Below are 22,423 nucleotides of genomic sequence, written 5' to 3'. Positions count from 1 at the left end.
TGTTAGCTTCCTGCTAGCTAAGAGTGACTAATAAAAGCATGTAGCAGATCATAACAGGACTCATTCTTCATAAATAAGAAGACAAACAAAACATGGTACTAGGAGTAAATCTAAGCTGAGGTGCATCGTGGACGACAAGAATGGATTCTGTCAAACTGCCAGAGAGTTTGAAGCTGAGGGGAAACGTCGCCATCTTTCTGCAAGAAATGTGGCATTACTGTATACGATGAGCCAGGTGATAAAGTTTGACGTTGTCAATGAAAAGTTTCATGCCCTTTGCTCTCCTAAGAAGAATGAGACATACTAGAGATACATTTTTCGCTTGAGGATTCAGCAGTTACGCGAGTCATTTTCCCAGCAAATTGTTTTCAAACCCACCGCCGTCTTTCTCTATGACCAACAAAATCCAACCCAGAAAATTTTGACAACGTTTAGAGACCTGCCAGCATCCAGATCAACAGCAATTATATTAAACAATGACATGCTCTTGGTTTAATATCAGCACCGGAAGACTGATCATATGGTTCATCTTTGTATTAAAATCTTACTGTGTTTATTTTAAATTGGTACAAAACAGTTTTTGAGCCTATTCCACTCAGTTTTTCATAAATTCTCCCTTTTATATTACAAATTTCCAGGCATGTTCTCCACACCCGCCTCTCTGCTCCTTGTGTCATCAATTCTTCCCTGTGATTGGACCGTTTTTACACATGCATTCTAATGATGCAGTGTAAAGTTTTGTAAAGCTCGTCTTCTCATCTTTCAGTAACCATCTGAAATGTCTCTGTAGCCCAACTGCTCAAGGAGATACGGTACTGCGAATCACCCATGGTAAATAAAGGTACGTGTCAGTTGAATATTCGTTGTCCCATATTTCCAATGTCAAACTCTGAACACAGCTTCCAAGTACAATCACTGGACTGTGTTTACAGCTGTTGGCCAACAGAGGGAGACATTAATCCATTTATAATTTGTTGTATCTCTCATGGTCTCTCAGTCCTCCTGGTCAACCAACACATTCTCTCTCCTTGCGAGTATAATGAACTTAAAACTTTACTTTCTGTTTCCGTTCTGTGTCTCCTGTACACACTGCTGCAGTTTCATCAGAGAGGCAACCTGACTGTCTTAAAGATGATTTAAATTCATTCAGAATGAACAACTCTGATGATCATAGCTGGACTGGCCATCGGGCATACCGGGCATTTTCCCGGTGGGCCGATGGTGATTTTTCGTTTTTATGGGCCGATGGGTGTTTTTTTGTAACGGTATAAACAATGAAAGGTGGTGGATTGGCCAGATGCTGGCCGATGTGTAAAAATAACTCAGTTACTTGGTGGTGGCTATGGCGGAGCTCCCACAGAGGCCAGCAGGTGGCTGAGGAGGAGAGACCCGAGGCGGCTGCCGGTCCGAGTGTCAGGTGAACTGGATTTCAGGTAAGAAGTTATGACCTGCAGTCTATCTGGGTCAGATATAAACCAAGTTTAGGTGTAGTTTATTTTCGTTGTGCTGACTTTTTACAGTCAGTTACAGTAACACATACTGCGTACTAGCTAGCATGACGGAGTTTCTATACAGCTGGGTGGGTGCTATGATGTTACTGATAGTGAACTTTACTTTATTCATAAGGTTAGTTAGTAGAGTTGCAAACCGCGTTTCGTATTGAGCTGAAAAGGAACGGTCTGTCCCGGACTTCAGCTAGAATGAAAAAGACAAAGCTGGAGTTATTCTGTCTTTGCTGCACAGCTGCCTCTTCTTCTCTCCCCCCTCCCTCTCCTGTTGCTACTTCAGTCATGAAACTGATCAATGATCAGCTGATCGGCTTTTCTGTCGCAAATCCCGTCTCTTTTGCTTGTTTATCGCCCACTTTGTGCCAGAAAGAGGAAACCAGTGGATGTCGCACTAAAACGTTTAAGCGTGATCAGCTGTTGTTAGAATTTATTTAATATTAATTTCTAGTATCAGCTGATGTTTGCTGGAGCCACAGCTGTAAAGCTGCTGGTCATGATATCGGTTTGGATATGTGGTGAGAGGGAAACATGAAGATGAAACCAGGAGATGTCCTTACTGAATCATCAGAGCTGAACAGGTGATGGAGAAACAGGTTTACCTTTTAGGTGACATGAATGAGTTGAAGTTATGAACTGTTTCTGAGAGACAAATAACACCAGGATCCTTTTCTATGTAGCTGACAGCTGGTAACTGTGCAGGGACGGGTCTAGCAAAGTTTTGCCAGGTGGGCAGGGAGAGCATTAACAGGGAAAAGGGGGCACAAAGAAATACTTTCTTATTTTCATTTAAAATGTCTGGCTTTTAATAAATAATTATCAGAATCTTACAACCAAAGTTTTTATCTGATGTAAAATGTATAGAAATCATACATATACAAACAAGACAGTGTACAGTGTTGTTTTCATTCAAAGGCTTTATGGCTTTAATACCTGGTGGGCCGATTTTGACCTCTAGTCAAAATGCCCGGGCCGATTTTTTGTCCCAGTCCAAGCCTGCTGATGATGTATATTAATTATTAAAAAGTATTGGTACCAGTATCAGTATCATCGATACAGGCCCTGTATTTACTTGGTATCAGAGCGATACCAAATCTTGGAGTATTGCACACGACTAACAAACAGTGAAATATTAAATTCATTATACTGTTATTATTTCAGCACCATGGACAGCACACAAGGTTTTCACTGCATGAGCTGTGCTCTCGAACATGTGACTGCAGTGTATAGATCTCTCGCTCTCTCTCAAAAAAACCCACTGTTGTACTGTTTCTAGGGTCCCTGTCCCTGGGTGTATGTGTACTCTGAAGAGCACATAATGTGGCTGCAAATGTTTATGTATATTTGAATTAAGAAATCATAAGAGAATCTGTCCCTCTCTCTGCCCACAAACCACATATAAATGTATTTTTCTTTGTGTAACTTCAGATTGTCAGATCATTGTCTTTCTCCACCTTTCCAATACAGAAAGACCTGTGAAATATAAACACTGGGTTGTGTTTACAGCTGGTATTCAACATAGGGCACAATTTATTTAATTATCACAATGGATTAATCTGCTTGGCTGAGTATTAAATATTTCCCAGAACTGTGATGATAAAGACTTTGACTTCAAAGTCTATAATTTACATCACAGCAGTTGCAGAATAATAATATCCCCCCCCCCCCAAAAAAACAAAAACAAAAACATGTGTGTTGTAAATGTAGCTGTAACTGTTTCCAAAGAACAAGTTTAGATAAAATAAAAGTTATTTCTTAGAAAGGATGAAACATTTCTTATGGATTACTGGCTGAAAGTGATTAAAATGTTTAATGTTGTGACACAGAGGGCCCACACTCTGAAAGGGAGGGGAACATCCAAAGAGGCATATGCCTGCTGAATGGCCTCCACAACCCTGTGGGACAATCGGGACTTAGACAGGAGTCTGCCCAGAATTCCAGAGTGGAAGCTGACAAACGGCTGTCTTTCTTCCTGAACGGCCGGGTAAGCAAGACATGCTGTGCCAAAGCACGGAGATAGCACAGGGCAACCTGGCTCCAAGCTGCCTCTTTGTCCAGGTCCCCAGTGGGAGATATTTGTAACTCAACCAATTTTGACTCAGAAAACTCCTGCAGCATTCTCACTTTTAGATCAGGCAGCCCTAAAGCATGGAGCCTCTCCCTCTCAGGGTACAGGCTCTCCCCCTGACCGCTACTGGAAAAAGGTGGAACAGTGACCCCCTCACCTGGAATCGGAGGTCCCTCAGAACAGGGAACTCCTGGGGTGTCCTGGCCATGAGTGGCAGGATAACTGAAAGCTAGCATGTGGGGCCAAAGAGAAGCCACCAAGATCAACCTTAACTCCTTAACTCCTCCTTTTGACCCGGTGAAGGAATAAATGGAAGAGGGAGTATGGAGGGAAGCCCCAGAGAAAAGCCTGTGGCGAGGGGTGCACCAGGTCGTCTGCAGGGAGAAGAACAGATAACAATGTGTGTCAAGTCCCTGGGATAAAAAAAGGTCTACTGAAGCGGTTCCAGATCTGGTGGACCACCTCTGGATTGAGTCTCCACTCCTCTTGGATTGGGCTCCCCCTCGACATATTGTAATGCCCACTGTCACGTTTAATGGTCCTGGCACAAAAACTGCTTTCAGTGAGTAGAAGAGGGGGTGACTCCACTGCCACAGTCTGGTAGCTATCATGCAGAGGAGGGGAGACCCTCGGCCCCCTTACCTGTAGATGTAAGCTACTGCGACCATTCTATCTATCTTGATAATAACATGGTACCATAACAGTCATGACAGAAACTGCTTGAGTGCCAGGATGACAGCTTGCAGCTCCAGCATATTTAAGTAGGAGACGCCCAATGACTGATATAACAGCTATTGACCGTAGAGCCCTCAGCCTCAGGAGCTGACCCGCGAGTGAAGCCCAAATGGATCTAGGCACACCCCCAAGGTCTGCTGTCAATTCGGGGTGAGGGACATGGAGGCTCTGATGGACTCCAGGGTCATGCCCAGAAATTATGTGATGTGGGAAGGCTGCACGTGACATGAGCAGAGCTACATGGCTGCAGCACTGTTATTTAGTACAGCAGAAGGATACAGCCCGATGCAGCGGGAGAAACTCTCACTCACTGGGTTAACAGCCAGTCGGCCACAGAGAGGACCCACTAGCCATGTGAACCCACAAGACTGTGGGCAAGATGCCAGAGGGGCTCTGACTTTCAAGCATGTTTCTCACACAGCATGCTGGTGTTCTTGGCTTCTTGGTCTTACGGGGTGCAGATGCTCTCAGCACAATTTACCACACTGCTGGGTGTTATCTACACTAGTGTATTCAGCTTTTCTTGAATGTTTTGATTCTGGGTCTCATCATGATGCACTTTGCTGGTGTTTCCGGGGGTTTTATATAACGAAGATTAAGGATACAACTTCACAAATCTGCATACAAACACACACACAAAGAAAAGAAGGAGGGGTGATAATGCTTCAGATTAATATTAATTGACAGATGCCTCAGCGTGTAGACAAGACTACATATGACATGTGAGTCTAGTGGTTCAGTTCACTCTTTACTTATTTTCTGACCCCCCTTTGTTCTTGTGAGCAGACGGTGATGACTGCATGTGTGTAAAAGACTGTTGTTGTTGTGTTTTTTTATCTGCTGAAAATCAGACACCACAAAATTTCTGTCTGGGCCTCCAAGAAAAGAGGAAATGCAGCCTGTGGTTTCAGCCTGAAGTCTAACGTTTGTCTTCTTTAAAGTCAACACAGCACAGTGGAAATGTGCAGGTATGACAATGTGTGAAAACAGGTTAAAAGTAGCTTTATTGTGGTGATGACACATGCTGGACTAAAGAATAAATAAAGCATGTGGGCATCAAGAGAAACGGTGAAAAGCTTGTTTCTCACGCTCATGTCTTTAAGAGTCTCTGCATGGACGTGCTGTAAATGTTCATTTATCTCTGAAATAAATAAAATCATCCATCACTCTCTCTGTCCACAAAATCATATACAGATATGTTTTTCTTCTTACTGCAACTTCCAAACAGGCCAGTTCCTCACAGTATAACACAAAACTCTAAAGTATAATCACTGCTTTGTAACCAGCAGAGGAGCCAGTAAATCATCTATACCTACTGATACTAATGTGTCTGTTTGGCTGGTGTTACAGAAATGGTTCCTACACCTGTGATGATGACGTCAGTGTTTGACTCCAAACTGTCTGCTGGACTCTGCAGTATCACAGAGTCCACAAGTTTTTAGGCCTTTTTAGACTGTATATCTTGAAGCATTATGAACTCTTGAAATATTGATGTGTACTGAAACTTTTGCACTTATGTTAACATATAAGCTGCAAATAAGGTAAAAACAGGAAGTTACATTTTAATGTATTTTACCTTTGCCACAGAAAAGTGGGGGGATGGAGAAACACACCTGCTGTTAAACAATCTAAAACACTTGGATATCAACATGTTTGTGAGTGTGTGTAGATGATACTGCAACAAACCTTAATCATAACCTTTGTAAGAAAGTGTTTGACAGAATGAAGGATGGAGTTTAGCACTACTCAGTGCCAAAATACTTACAAGGCCCTGAAACGAGACCCAGGTTTTGGTTACGCAAAGAAGCTGATCGATTGTCTGAAGCAGTTATAATAGCACAAAGCTACTGACCTGACCTCATTCCACAGTCTATACCCAGGGAAAGCCATACCAAGTCTGTATGGTTTAATGAAGGGTGCACCTTTAACACCAGTTGTCTGTATGATCCACTTGGTCACCTATAACATCTCAAAGTTTCTGGCTTCGATCCTCAACCCGTTGGTAGGCAGCTCTAAACACCACATCCAGAACATCTTGGATTTTGTTGAGAAGGTTAAAAATAACATTAATGAGGTAGATGAAACAATTGTCTTGTACAATGTTACATCTCTTCTGTTGTCTTCCAGTCACTAAAGAAGGTTCTTCATTAAAGATTACAAAATGACCCCAACCTCAGCATCAGGACCACTCTCAGCACCGACCAAGTGTGTTTGCTCTTGGAACTGTGTCTTCATTCCACCTACTTCACATACAAGGGTCAGTACTTTTATGTGAACCCTTATAAACAGCACTGTTTATAATGTTGAGGAAACCTGCAGTCAGCTGAGACTGAAGAAGTCACTTGGATGAGTGAAGAAAAGTTTTTCTCACTGAAAACTCTACATCCAGATGATCAGAATCAACTTTTTGGGAATGAAGGATGGAGGCTGTGTTTGTGAGCTTTACCTGTGATTGATACTATAGACTGTATATTGACAATGGCCATTGTTATGTGTTTTGATTGAGTGAAAAACTGAGGTACACTGTAGGCTTAGTATCATATAAGTACTCACATGTGACACTGTTGCTAATACAGCTGCACTGGCTCCCCATTGAATTCAGAGTTCATTTCAAGATTCTGGTACTGACCTACATCATTAAACTTCTACAGCCCAATGTGCCTAGCAGGTCTCTTAGGTCATATAATCAGGGTCTACTTGTCATTCATCATACAAGGCTGAGAACTAAAGGGAGACAGAGCTTTTGCCACTGTGGCTCCCAGACTGTGGAACTCTCTCCCACTGAGCTTAAGATCTGTGGACTCAGTAGCTTCTTTCAAAAAACAACTAAAAACACGTTTTTAGAATTGTATTTTGTTAACTGCTGTCTTTTTGTGTGTTTGAAGAACTTTGTGGTTTTTTTTTTATCTAGAAAGGTGCTGTATAAATAAAGTTTTATTTGACTTACTAGACTCATATAGAGAGGACTAACAGAGTAGCCAGAGTACCTGGAGAGAACCCAGACAGGTAGAGGGAGAACATGCAAACTCCAGACAAAAAGTCCCAGCTGGTGGATTCAAACCCACAAACTTCCTCCTGTGAGGTAACAGTACACACCACTGTACCTCTGTGCCACTCATTTGTCTTATTATTTAATATCTGTGTAGGTTCTCAGTCATCCAGGTCATGGTAGTCTAAGGAGTTTGGAAAAAAAGTCACTAAACTTCCTTAAGTTTCTTGAAGACGTCTCACCTCTCATCTAAGAGGCTTCTTCACTTCTAAAAGCAAATGGTGGAGAGTCCTGAGTGTTTAACCTTAGTGAGGATTGTCCATTAAGAGGAACATACACCCGTTTTTAACCATATGTGTAATCAAGGGATCTCAAAACTGCATTGTAGGTGACTGACAGCTGATGCCATAAGTCACCACCTCTGGTCAATGATGGTCATCCACAGTGGACATAGATGGCCTCTTTCACTCACAGTATTTTCAGCTCAAACTGTGAACACGTGCACCTTCAAACGAGTGATATTTCACATGATATTGGGAACAGATGAAAATAAATCAAATATTTGGAGATCATTGTCTGTGCATAATCCTGGAGAGTGAGTGAGTGTGGTGGCCTGAAACTGAGAACAACACATTTTGAGAAGACAGCATTCATGTATGGCACAATAGATGTTTGTGGATGTTCAGAAACATTGGTTGATAAGATAAGATAAAATATTCCAACATTATGATGATCCACAGCACACTGCACAAATCACATAAAAGTCAAAACATAATTATGAGCTGGTAAAATATGTCACCTGACCTGAACCAACAGAAGGTAAGAAGAAAACACAAGAAGCAAGCCTGCATGTTTGCAGTGGACAGGAAATGTGAACACGTCACACAACTGCTGTGGTCAAAGCTACAGGAGCTGTTTGAGGTTTGTATAAAAGGAAAGGAAGCACAGAGAGGCCACAGTCAGAAGAAACACTCTGGTCTTATCTGTATTAAATGCAGCTTCTCTTTTTATTATTGATGTAAAGTCAAAGTGTTTGAGATCAGCTGAGGATCAGAGTGCAGCAGGGCTGGATGTGAGGATGGGGCACTCTTTGCTCTGCATGACGGGCTTATTGTGTAAGTACATTTGTGACATTGTTTGAATGGCACTGATTAATGAAAGTGTTTCTCATGTGTGAGAATTAGAGTGTATCACTGGTTTGAAGTGTTTATCTGAGAGTTTGAACAAAGCATATTTGTGATGTTTATGATAGTTACAGACAAATGTTGGCTGGTTCCTTGGTTCAGTTTAGTCTGGAGTATCGTGTTGGATACATCGCTGCTTGTTGCACTTGATTCAATGTTATTGTGTTTTATGCTATCAATAATTTTTAAATATTTTGTTTATGTTTCAAACTTGTTACTAAATTAAAGTTTATGTGCACAGAAACATTTTGATGAGCAGTAACTGTGTCATGTGAAAATTAATCTTTAAAAAACACTTTTGTTCATTTTGAGTTTGATTTTCTGTTTGATCCTGGTGATGTTTAATCTTTACTTTAGTGCTCGGTACTCTCTTCTACGTTAATGCTGAAGGTGAGAAATGTTTCTTTTTCTTTTTTTTATCACATTTATAAAATATGTATAATTTTGCTCTGATATTTCATATTTCATGCACAATTTGAAATCACATCCTGTTTCTCTGTTTGTGCATCGTTTTATTTAAGATACTAAATGGGTTTATAAACAATGAAGTCAGTTAAATCCTGCAGCTCTGTGCAGTCTCTCTTTTGTTTTATTCAGAATATTAATTAACTGCTTTAATTTGTTTCATGAAAACACATCTTATTATTTTCAAGTCCAAATGTCACCAGGATGCAGTAAATCTTTTGACTCTTAACAGCAGCAATAAAAATCAGGACAGCTTCAAAATGACTTTATGCTTCCATCAATCTCTAACTTGATGTTTTATGTGAACAGTTCCCAATAAGCCCACCGTGATCCTCGAACCATCCTGGCCTCAGATCTACAGCAGTGAGACAGTCACTGTCAGATGTGAAGGAAGTCAGTCGCTGTTTGTATGGAGAGAAGACGAGTTAATCAGACCTCGGACACCTGAATACAGAATCAGCAGAGCTACTGAGTCTGACAGTGGAGGATACAGCTGCTGCACCATGAGTCTTTCAGTGTGCAGTGACATCATCACACTGACTGTATCATGTAAGTTGGACACATTTCATTCAGTCATATTGTTTTCGTTTAGTAACAAAATCAGTGACAAACCGTTTTAAATGTGGTGATAAAAGTACACAGTAATCACAACAGTGAAACATCTGGAATGAAAAAAATGAAAAAAACAAAAACAAAACAACTTTATAACATAAACTACAAGTCAAAAGTTTGGACACACCTTCTTATTTAATGTTTTTTCTTTATTTTTACTACTTTTTACATCGTAGATTGAAACTGAAGACATCAAATATATGAAGCCAGATATATGCAATTATGTAGCAAAGGGAAAATAAGTCTAAAAAAGTTTTATATTTTAGATTCCTGAAGGAAGCCTTTGCTTATTGACAGTGCTGCAAACCCTTGGCCTTCTGTCAGTGAGCTTCATGATGTATCACCTGAAATTAGTGATGTTACGTCTGACACTGAAGCACTGAGGTCTGTGTCAGTAAAGTGGGCGTGTCCAAACGAAGCCTGTGTGGAGGCCTGTATCAGTTTTTTCAGAATATCACGTGAACGAGGCCTCATTTCTCTGATATGATGTCACTGCCTTGTTATGCGATTCGAGCAGTTGAAAAGACACAGACATGATGTTTTTTACATGAACTGGATCTGAGCTGATTCTGAGGATGATCACAGCTTGCAAGGAGATTATTAGCACATTAAGAGCCACCAAAAAAGAAAAAAATATTAGCAGTTAGGGAGCATTGTGACATGCTATTGCCCAATAATAACATGAGTCCTAAATCAATCTCAGAGAGAGTGGTTAGTTAGGTGTGTGTGTGTCTATATTTATATTATCTAGGGCCCCATGCAGGTATTCTACAAGTGACACATCATTACGTCTATATATCCACTGGTATGTAGCCCGTGCGTATTGTCACAGCAGGGCTGCTGTACATTTAATGACCAGCAGATGTCAGTCCTTCCAAATGAGCTGTTAAACGGGGCTTCGTGTGATCTGCCGTTTAATGAAGCAAGTGGCCAGAAAGATTTGACACATTCACCGAGCTTCATCACACCATCACTACCTGAAATGGTTTTCACTTCACAGCTGTGCCTTGTCAGGGTTCAGCTGTGGAATTGGGACCATCAGCTGTGCAGAAGTCAGGTTGGTACACAGCTGACAGATCTATTTGACAACTGCTAGAATTCATTTAATGACAAGAACCAATCAGTTAAGTAAAGAGAAACAACCGTCCATCATTACTTTAAGAGCTGAAGGTCAGTCAGTCCAGCAAACTGCAAAAACTTTGAATGTGTCACAAGTGCATCTGCAAAACCCATCAAACGCTACAATGAAACTGGCTCACATGAGGACCGCCCCAGGAAAGGAAGACCAAGAGTCACCTCTGCTGCTGAGGATAAATTCATCCGAGTCACCAGCCTCAGAAATCACAAGTTAACAGCACCTCAGATTAGAGCCCAGATAAATGTCACACAGAGTTCCAGTAGCAGACACGTCTCTACATCAACTGTTCAGAGGAGACTGTGTGAATCAGGCCTTTATGGTCAAACAGCTGCTAAGAAACCACGACTGAGGAAAAGCAACAAGCAGAAGAGATTAGACAAACATTTACACTGTGTTTATTTACAGATCTGCAACCTGAATTACTGCAGCTCTGTCAACATGTTGAGACAGAAATCAGTAAAAATGTGAAGCATTTTAAACTACAGAGAAAAAAATTATTAAAATGAGGAAATTTGTAGATTTTAATTTGTTGGAATTTGAATGAAGTTAAAACCTGTTTATATCTTTGTAATGCATCAGGTGTACATTTTGTTTCCTTGTTTTTCATAACAGCAGATAAACCCAGGGCCACACTGACAGCAGGAACAACAATCATACCAGTAGGGGGCAGTGTGACACTGACCTGCTCTGTGCAGAGCTCTGATGGATGGAAATATGAGTGGTTCAGACGAACCCAAAGAACCTCTGAAGGTCAAATCAGAGATCAACAAAACAGAGATATCAGAGTATCTCAAGGAGGAATCTACAGCTGCAGAGGAACAAGAGGAAACCCAGTTTACTACACTGATATAAGTGATGATGTCACCATTGAGATAACCTGTGAGTTCAGTCATTTAGTTTGAAATATACATTCACTCATGATTATCAAACATACAATGTTAAGTTTTCTGTGTTGATTTCATGTTTCTATTTGTATCTCAACTGTTAATATGTGAAAACAGTTTCCAATAAAGTTGTTGTAAAACAACAACCCAACTGGCCTCAGATATTCAGAGGTGAGACGATCACTCTGACATGTGAGGTGCAGGAAGGAGGTGAAACCACTGAGTGGGAGTATGAATGGAGAGGACCCAGGACACCCACACAGTGGACACACAATAATGATGTGACATTCAGAGTTTCTGAGTCCAGCAGTGGAGACTACATGTGTAAGAGTCGACGCAGAGATGACTCATATTCTTCAACAGAGTGGAGTGAAGCCTTCACATTGTCAGGATCAAGTAAGTCATGTTTGTTGTGTGATCTCCATTTGACAAATGTCATAATGGTCAGCACAGGATGAATTCAATGGTCTACAAAGCATGTTCCATTGTTAGTCAGACAAAGAGCTGCAGCTGATAGTAGCCTCATTGTAGACAGTTTGTCACCACTTTGTGTCATCAACTTTCAGCTGGTATAGAGACGCCAATGCTGACCTGCTGCTCCATCACCTGAGGACAATAATGATATAAAGATACAGGATGAAAAGATATATTATTCTTCAAACTCCCTCAACAACAAACAACAAATCCACAGTTTTTATTAAAAAAGGGAATAAAAATCATTCTTATGATCTCATCAAATACTGCTGTTTGTTACAATTAATATAAACACACACACATGACTGGGTTTAATACAAGAAAGGAAAAAAAAATGGCTTTTACAATCTAGTTTTTGAATATATTCCTAATAAAATCATTGATTTGCTTGTTTGCCACAAAGTCAGTTTACAAAAGAAAATCAGACTCATTCAGACTTATTTCTGAAAATGTCTCGTTTGTAGGAAATAAAAGTATAAAATTAATGAAACAACATAAATGCTAGAAGATTTTAGTGAAAGCTGTCATTTTAAGTTCTTTATATTGTATTATGACTTTGAGGGTAAATATGTGTTGACATTCATTCTTCTTAACAGTTTCTGTCTTTGAATCAGCTGTTTTTCACTCACTTTATTTAAAAACAATAACAAACAAACAAACAAACAAACACAGGTAAACAGTGGAAGCTCAGATGTCCCAGTTTTACAGCTGGTCTCAGATCAGTTAACAGTGTATAGTTCACCTGTCTCTGCATTTAGGAGTACAGTTTGGTGACAGAGCATAAAAACAGTCTCACCTGATTCATGATTCACTCTGATAAAGTTTTCATCATGTTATATACATCCAGTGTTAGCTCCTGGCTCTCTAGCTGGCTAACAGTTAGCTGAGATACCTGTGCTGTCCTCATGTGCTGCTGCCAGTTGTTGATTCTCATCTAATTTGCTTTGAAGTCACTTTTTTTTCTTGTGCTGTTGATGCCTGTTTGCATCAAGTGTGATGATCACACTGAGATCAGGGACCGACCTACCTGAGAAACCTAAGATCTATTATTGAACTCCATCCATCTTCTTAACTCATTATCCAGGGTTGTGACCTATTAAGCATGTACTGGATTTTTAGAAAAAATACAAATTGATTGTTATAATTGTTATAAAACAAAGTTTGTTTCCGAAGCTGATGTTTGTCTTTCCTGTATCTTCAACAGCAAGTAAACCCAGAGCCACACTGACAGCACACAGTTCAGTCATACCAGCAGGGGGCAGTGTGACACTGAGCTGCTCTGTGGAGGGCTCTGCTGGCTGGAAGTTTGACTGGTTCAGACGTGATTCAGTCTCTTCTAAAGCTCAGCTCATGAGAGGAAATGAAGCAAACAGAGTTATTAGTGTCTCACAAGGAGGTCTGTACCACTGCAGAGGAGGGAGAGGAGATCCAGTTTACTACACAGAGGACAGCAGTGACGTCACAGTTGTGGAGACTTGTGAGTTTTAAACTTTCTGTTATTTAAGTTTCTCATGTGTTTCATACAAATGTAAAAATAAACATTGTGGCATCAACTCCAGAAAAGACTAGAAAAACTGCATATTTATCGCTCATTAGCTGCTGTTAGTCTTTAAAATATTTGTGTTAAATATTTTTGGCCTCTCTCTTTCTAAATGCTTCTTCACATTAAACTGACTTTACGTGGACATGAAAGACTACATGTATGAAGCCATAGAGCCCTAAAAACAAACAAACAAACAAAAATAAAGGTTAATCCTGAACATGTTGCCATCCGAGGTCATCACCAAGCTAACAGCTCAGCTAACATCAGGTCAGATCAGGGTCGGTAACCCGCGGCTCTTCCGCCCCTCAGCTGTGGCTCCCGCAAACTTTGGGTGAAAAAATAAAAGTCCAACCTTGCTTTAAGAAGGTGGCCTGATGGGTAATGTATTCCGTGCCACAGGTTGAATGTTGTGGTGAAGACAGGGAGCGCCTCTCTCTGCGGTGTGTGCGAAGCAGCGAGTGAGAGTAACATCTGCAGGAGGAAGTTTACAGAGTGAGAAAAAGCAAAGTGTGTTTATAGCAGCAGCTACTGCAGCCAGAGAGAGTCTGACAGGCCCAGCTGTGAGCCAGATGTTAGTATCCAGCTGTTCACTGTGTTCACCGCCTCCAGAGGAAGAAAGTGTGCTGCTGTAACCTTCCCACGCCTCTCTCCATCTCTGCACTTTGCCATAAGTTGACCCAGAGCAGAAAGCTAGTTAGCAGCTACGAGCCAAACTCAGAACACTGAGCATCAGCCAGAGGTCTCCGTGGGTCAGAGCTGTGGATCTGGAGATAAACCTGCCATTCTGACACTCATGTCAACATGACACAGTCTGCTTTCATAAGGAGACAAATTTGTCTTGAAAGTGTTACAAATGTGCACGATATGATCAACAAGCAATGATTTGTGACTTGAAAGCAGCTCACATTTGTGGATCTGTGTGAAGCTGGCAGTTAAATTAGACTCAAAACCCCACGTGGGCACGAGACGTGATCTGTGCGTGTCAGGTGATTCGTCCACATGTATTTAAGGTATTGTGACCTTTATATTATCACCAGATATGCTGTTATTGTGCAATAAATATCTTTATATTTTCGACCCTGAGCTGATGTAATTGTATTTTATACTCAGAGCTGCCCGTGGCTGCATGACAAAAACACAGAAGATGATCGCTCATTGAAATGGACTGAAGACATAATTACATACAAATAGTTTTCATGATTATTCTTCTTATTTTACAATTATTGGACCACAGCTACGTTTTATTTACTTATTGTGAACTCAAACAGACCTGCAAAATGATGCTTTATTTAAAGTAGGCCTGTACAGGCCTGTGCTGTTTTTCTCCTCTTTAATGTTTTTGTTAAAAAGTTCTTAAAAGGTAAAAAACCTCTTCTTCTACATCTTGTATTGTATTAAGTATATTTATTATCATCTCTGAATTATGGACGATGAATTTTAAAGAAAGAAATCTGAAAAAACAATCCGGACCTTAAAATTTGTGCCTCAATGATCAGCAGTTACTCAGGTTTGTGTCGACACATTTGTAAAATAGTTTGTGTGAACTGGAGACCTGAAAAGTTGCACACAAATCACTGCACACGTTTGTAAATATTACTTAATGATTGTGAATCATATTATACACAGTTGTACCACTTTCAAGGTAAATGTGTTGCCATAAAAACAAGGATATACTGTCCACCTTCACTCCCTGTCTCTGTAGCAGTCAGTGGTTCTTCAAAGGGAAAATGCAGCTGTTAGCTGTAATGTTAGGATTTGTAGAGCACTTTATAAATGTGGAGTGTGTGGAGAACAGGCTGTGTGAGTCAGATACACCAGTGGGCCACCACACACGTGTACCACACATTAAATAAATGTAAACACTGATTTTTCAATCCAGCTTCATTTACAGTCAAAATGTCACCAGGATGCAGTAAATCTTTCTCCTCTGAACAACAGCAAAATAAAATCAGGCTTCAAAATGACTTCATGTTTCTATTTGTCTCTAACTGGATATTTTCTGTGAACAGTTCCCAGTAAGCCCACTGTGACCCTGCAGCCATCCTGGACTCAGATATACAGCGGTGAGACAGTCACTGTCAGATGTGAGATTCAGGGAGGTGAAGGAGCTCAGTGGACGTATGAATGGAGAGCAGCCAAGTTAAACACACCTCCAACATCCAATGAACACAGAATCATCAGAGCTACTGAGTCTGACAGTGGAGGATACAGCTGCCGGGGCAGAAGGGACTATTTCTTCTCAGAGTGGAGTGATATCATCACACTGACTGTATCATGTAAGATCTTTCATCCAGATTATTTCAAATTACTTATTGTGTTAATCTAACCTTTAATTGGGAAAATTAGTCATCTGCCTATTAAATAAAATCACAAATCAGATGTTAATTTATTTATTTTTTTCTAGTAAACTTTCAAACATGATAACAGACAGTTTGTGTTTATATTACAAAACTGATCATTTAACCATTTGTGGACAGGCTGCAGTCTTCAGTGTCCATGAACAGCATCAACATGCTGGTTCAGACGTTTCTTCTCAGGGTGGAAATTCTTTCTTTTCTACTTGTATAAAAATATTTTTAATGTTAGTTTTAATTCAAAATTAATGGTTAAAAACATGTAACACATATGAGCATCATAGAAAAACCAAGTGAATGTTTCAGTTCAACATGCGCTCCAGTCAGACATTAAACTTCAGTAACACTGTGCAGTTATGAAACTTTAATCTGAGTCAAACTGATTTAATCAGCATTAAATAAATCAATGAAATAAACATCACCCCACAGATAAAACCTCAGTGAATTATGTCCAGTGTTCACTCAGTGTGGGTGTTAAACTGTGTGACTGGAGTCGTGCTTTGTGGCATCGAGAGCTCAGAACAGTCCGTCAGCTAACAGTTAGCAAAGCTAACATCGAAGCGCTTATGCAAATAGACTCAAACAAACTGACCATGGATTAAAAAAGTACACTTGGTGACAGACAAACAGGGTATTTTAAAACTTTACTTATACTCGATAGCACTATAATTGCTGCTTGTGAATTGAAATGCATTCTGGGATACCTGGCTGCCCCACGTCCACAGTACCACCAGTTCATCGCAGTCAATTTTCTAGTATTGATCTGTGCTGACTTACTCTACATGGTAACCAATCAGATGTTAGACAAGCTGCAGTGGCAGCGTTAAACAAGACCCTCCACAGGTTGTTCACATTTTGGCAAGTTTGGTCTCATGAGGTACACAGACTCCATCTTTAGCTGAATTAAACTCAAAGGACTCCTGTGTGGTTTTATTTTATTGGAGACTTCATTGGAGTCTGTCAGCCTCTCTGATTGTTGAGTTTTTCTCTGTAAATAAGGTGTTTACATTATTCAAAATTAAATTTAAGATCATAGAAAACTACCTGAACTTGATGTTGGAACCATGTCAGCGATGGTCACGGTGCTCGAACAATAACAGACACCATTCAGTGTAGTGTGACTTTAGACTATTGTTAAAGAGAAATGTAGCGAGGACACAAACAGACTGACCATGGATTAAACATGGATAAAGTACTTTGTATTTGTAACATTTGTCTTTGAATAGATGAAGAATAAATCAGAGGGAATCTGTAGTGTAGTTGTGCATGAAGACAGTCTAATGTGTCACATGCAGGTAAATATTTTCTGTTTGGTGCTAGAAGCTAAATGACTGAGTGAATGTGTGAAGTTTGATCATTACTATTAAGCACTTACTGAAAAAAACAACCAATTGCATATTTCTAAAATGATTCTTGAATTTTTTACTTTCTCTTTAAAATCTTTATTTATTGTAACAAATTTTTTCCTGAAGCAACTGACAGTCTGATGTTTGTCTTTCCTGTAACATCAACAGCAAGTAAACCCAGAGCCACACTGACAGCACACAGTTCAATCATACCAGCAGGGGGCAGTGTGACACTGAGCTGCTCTGTGGAGGGCTCTGCTGGCTGGAAGTTTGACTGGTTCAGACGTGATTCACAGTTTTCTGGAGCTCAGAAAATAGGAGCTGGAACATCAGAGCACACTATCAGTATTTCAGAAGGAGGCATCTATTACTGCAGAGGAGGGAGAGGAGATCCAGTTTTCTCCACAGAGGACAGTGCTCCAGTTACAATTCAGAAACAAGGTGAGGGTGAAATTTTGTTGTGAAATAAAATGAAAAATCATGATTAAACTGAAGTAACAATTTATAAATATGATTTATGATTTTTTCAGTTTAATATTTGTGTTTATTTGTTTGTTGAACAGTTTTGGCTGCTGTGAAACTGCAGCACAGCTGGTCTCAGATATTCACTGGTGAGACAATCACTCTCAGATGTGAGATTCAGGGAGGTGAAGGAAAGGTGTGGAAATATGAATGGACAGCACCCAACACAAACAGCCCTCCAACATCCAGTGAATACAGGATCAGCAGAGTTTCAGTGTCCCACAGTGGAGACTACAGATGTCGGGGTAGCAGTGACTATCTCTTAACAGGATGGAGTGATGCCTTCAGACTGACAGTTTCATGTGAGTTGGACCATGATTCATGCTGACATTTAATGTTTTCATGTTTACATCTGTCTTAACAGGAAAACTCCAACAATGATCCAGCTGTCTGCAGGCAGCTCAGGACAACAGTTTTTCTCACTGTGCAAACAGAAAGGAGAGACACCATGGAGGCTCTTAAAATATCAGCAATTTAAGGAGGAATGTACAGAGATGACAGTTTGATAAGAGAATGATAAATGAGTGAAATCTTTAGTTTGTTAAACAGTCTAATGTGTCACATGCAGGTAGGGATGATAATTGATAAGAATTTATTGATTCTCATTGGCTCCACTTTGAGAGTCGTCACCGTCTCTAAGCAGAATATCAAAGACATTCATGCAGATTAATTAGAGGCTGTGAGGTCAAATGTTTGTGCATGTTGAAGGTATTTCCCCTCTTTGTTGTGATCAGTGTTGGGATCATTACTCAAAAAAGTAAAGCAAAAAAGTTCTTACACAAAACCAGCACACAGAGACTTTAAATCGGTCGTCATGGTGATTCTAATGTAGAAACATGAACAGGTAGAAACGGAGATGCAGCCTGACTGCTCATCAGTTTGTTACCTGTTGAAGTTCAGCAGCAGCTTTACTGTAAATCACAGCTCATTTCTCGCAGTGCTGGTCTGGGGTCAGCATTCACTCAGCTTTAACATCACTCTGGGTTCTTGGCTAGCTTAGCATTAGCATGCTGTCTGTGCAGGTGCTTTAAAGAGCCGAGGTTGTGTTAACAGATGATTATTTGAATGCAGTTGTTTCTGTCCTGCAGCAGTCTCCACTTTACCATCACTCTCATCCTTTGTGCAATAACAATAAAAGTAATGTCCACATCCACGCTGGAGACTGCGCCACTATTTTCCTCCTCCGAAAGCCAGAGTTCATAAGTCGGATCGATAAGCAGGCAGACTAACAATTCCCAGGACTTGGACAACTGTAATCCGGTTCTCTACTCCCATCCCTACATGCAGGATTACTAATTACTGTTTGTGTTTGTAGATAAATTAATCAGTGAATGGTTAAAGTGTGATCAGTACTGTAGCAAGTTTATTCTTGATTATGTTTTACTTATTGTGTGTCTTCAACAGCAAGTAAACCCAGAGCCACACTGACAGCACAAAGTTCAATCCTACCAGCAGGGGGCAGTGTGACACTGAGCTGCTCTGTGGAGGGCTCTGCTGGCTGGAAGTTTGACTGGTTCAGACGTGATTCAGTCTCTTCTAAAGCTCAGCTCATGAGAGGAAATGAAGCAAACAGAGTTATTAGTGTCTCACAAGGAGGTCTGTACCACTGCAGAGGAGGGAGAGGAGATCCAGTTTACTCCACAGAGGACAGCAGTGACGTCACAGTTACAGAAACTCGTGAGTTTAATTATTTTATTTCTACCAGACTAAGAGGTCATTATGTAATGTGTGCTAACAACTTTATCTAATAGCTGTGAGTTTATTAACCCTTAAATAAGTTTTCTGCTCATTAAGATTACTTGGAGAGGTGGGAAAATACAAACATTTATTCAACTTTGTTTTTGATTTAAGTCCAAAATGGTGAGATTAAGGACTCACCCTTACAGAGAATGTCTCCAAAAAACATCAACAAAACGATTCACACCTTTAAAAAATGTGTTTTAGCTACAAAAGTTCAAATTCCAAAGAAAAATGAGACCTTGCAGTGAAAAGTTTCAGATTTTGTTTTAATAACAAACAACAAAACAAATGTTTCTGTGTTACAGTGTTGATGTAAATACCAGCCGTACCTGCAGGTGTAAACATGAGACTGTGCTGTAACTATGTAAACACTGTATATGAGAGTTGTGTTGGATCTGATTGTTCAGCGTTCAGCATGGTGATGGCTGAGGGATAAAAGCTGTTCCTTAGTTTGTTAGTTCTTGTCTTTATGGCTCTGAAATGTCTGCCTGAAGGTAGACGTTCAAACAGTGCATGACCTGGGTGAGATGGATCCTGAAGGATTTTCTTCATGTTCCTGAGACTGCGGGAGCTGTGCAGTTCTTCAAGTGAGGGCAAAGGATGGCCGACTATCCTCTGGGTGACCTGTATAACCCTGTGGAGCTCTTTCCTCTGTGCTACTGTGCAGCTGTGCTATACAGTTCTTCATGTAGCACAGTATGCTATCAAAAACCAGCTACAGGTCAGGGTGTTGGAAAATATCTCAGTGCATCCTGATGAAGCAGTCCTGCCTCTGGCCTGGTTTTGACTGTCTTTGTGCTGTTTTTAGCTATTTTGCAAAGTGGGATGTGGCCGTGATCAAAAACAGTTATCTGTGGTCAGACTTCCTGAGGTGGTTGGAGGTTGATTTTTCTTTTTTTCACTCACGTTACTCTCATGTTTTAAACAGCAGAATTTTCATGTTTCTATTTGTCTCTAACTGGATATTTTCTGTGAACAGTTCCCAGTAAGCCCACTGTGACCCTGCAGCCATCCTGGACTCAGATATACAGCGGTGAGACAGTCACTGTCAGATGTGAGATTCAGGGAGGTGAAGGAGCTCAGTGGACGTATGAATGGAGAGCAGCCAAGTTAAACACACCTCCAACATCCAATGAACACAGAATCATCAGAGCTACTGAGTCTGACAGTGGAGGATACAGCTGCCGGGGCAGAAGGGACTATTTCTTCTCAGAGTGGAGTGATATCATCACACTGACTGTATCATGTAAGATCTTTCATCCAGAGTATCTAAATAAGGAAAAAGCACTTCTTCTTTCTTACAGCTTTATAACTGTCTTTCATGTTGGTCAGTAAAATGTTTAGTTTTTATTCCAACAACAAAAACCTGAACAGCAGCTTTTTATTCACAGTGAAGAGAACAAAACATATGAGAGTAACTTCTCTGCTGTGCAGCTCTAATACATGAAAGATGAAATGCAGAACAAATGCTGAATCTGTCTCAGCTGCTCCACCACATCCACTAAGAAACATTAAATCCACTGATTGTTCCTCATGTGTGTTTTTAACTTAATGCAGCAAATTAAATATGAAAGATTAGTGTTGTATTTGTGTGATAGTTGTACAGTTTGTTGTAGCTTCACCATTAAAGTTATGTGATATTTATTATTTCCATATTTCCACCAAGTTATTTCAACTGGTTTGATTCAGTCATTGACTTTTGTTCTTTTTCTAAACTGAACTGCAGATAAACCAAAGGCCAAACTGAGAGCTGATAACACAACTGTTCCAGTAGGGGGCAGTGTGACCCTGACCTGCTCTGTGAACCCATCATCATCATCTGGATGGAAATACTACTGGTACAGAGATGAGAAATCCTCTGAAGCCCTGACCACACAAGATGCAGTTTTCCACTCAAATGGACAAATCAGTGTCTCACAGGAAGGACTCTACAGGTGCAGAGGAGGAAGAGGAAACCCAGTTTACTACACAGAGGACAGCCAGTCAGTCAGGATTGGGAAAACTGGTGAGTTTAACATAAAGTCAGATAAATTCCTGATTAAGGAGGAAGATGAAGAACAAAAGGCATTAACATTTTTGACATTCATGTGTTTTTATTGTACTTTCTTGAACAGTAACAGCCTCAAACAGGCCTGTTGTGACTCTGTATCCAAACTGGTCTGAGATATACAGAGGAGAGACGATCACTGTCAGATGTGAGATCCATGGAGGAGACACTGAGTGGGATTATGAGTGGGAAACAAACAGCAGGATAAAAGCTCCAAATCAAAATGAATACAGGATTAGATCTGCTTCATCATCCAACAGTGGAAACTATCGCTGTAAGGGCAGAATGAAAAGTTCACAGCATAAAACAACAGAGTGGAGTGATTCAGTCACACTGACAGTTTCTGACAGTAAGTAGAGTCATAGTTCATTTAACCTGGAAATAGAAACAGTTTGTAAAAATGTGTTTTTATTAGTACATGTTGAGATATTTGACATGTTTAGATAGTCTCACTCTTAAAGTTCATCATAAATATTTGTGAGTCAACATTTTAGTGACATTGAATTCAGAGTTAAGAGACGAAACATTGAGAGAAAATCTTTGTTGAACAGATAAACCCCGTCCTGTCCTCACTGTGTCTCCATCATGGCTGAGTCCTGGAGCCTCAGTAACTCTGAACTGTGAGGTTGAACATCCGTCTGCAGGATGGAGCTTCTACTGGTATAAAGCTGTTCCTGATCTATCAGAGAAATCCTCCAGTTATGAGCTGCTACCTGATGGCAGTGGGACTGCACAGGACTCCTACATCATTCATGGACAGACACACACAGCAGGATATGTGTGCAGAGCTGGAAGAGGAGACCCAGAGTATCACACT

At 40.4% G+C, this 22,423-nt stretch overlaps 1 protein-coding gene across 2 annotated transcripts in view; it reads left to right on the top strand.

The window, feature by feature from the left end:
- The window catches only part of LOC109194598 (Fc receptor-like protein 5), a 65,221-nt gene that overhangs the window by 11,208 nt on the left and 31,590 nt on the right, over positions 1-22,423 (top strand). Inside the window, exons 8-11 of one of the 2 annotated variants that reach the window (XM_025904217.1) lie at positions 9,329-9,495; positions 11,309-11,575; positions 11,698-11,976; positions 21,286-21,564. The exons of the other annotated variant lie outside the window; for it this stretch is intronic. Coding sequence (XP_025760002.1) covers positions 9,329-9,495; positions 11,309-11,575; positions 11,698-11,976; positions 21,286-21,564 — 992 coding nt within the window. The remainder of the gene's footprint in view (positions 1-9,328; positions 9,496-11,308; positions 11,576-11,697; positions 11,977-21,285; positions 21,565-22,423) is intronic. 2 annotated transcript variants of the gene reach the window in all.

Source organism: Oreochromis niloticus, unplaced genomic scaffold (assembly GCF_001858045.2).
Source record: "Oreochromis niloticus isolate F11D_XX unplaced genomic scaffold, O_niloticus_UMD_NMBU tig00000402_pilon, whole genome shotgun sequence".
Classification (NCBI taxonomy): domain Eukaryota; kingdom Metazoa; phylum Chordata; class Actinopteri; order Cichliformes; family Cichlidae; genus Oreochromis; species Oreochromis niloticus.
This window is presented reverse-complemented; position numbering and strand designations above follow the sequence as displayed.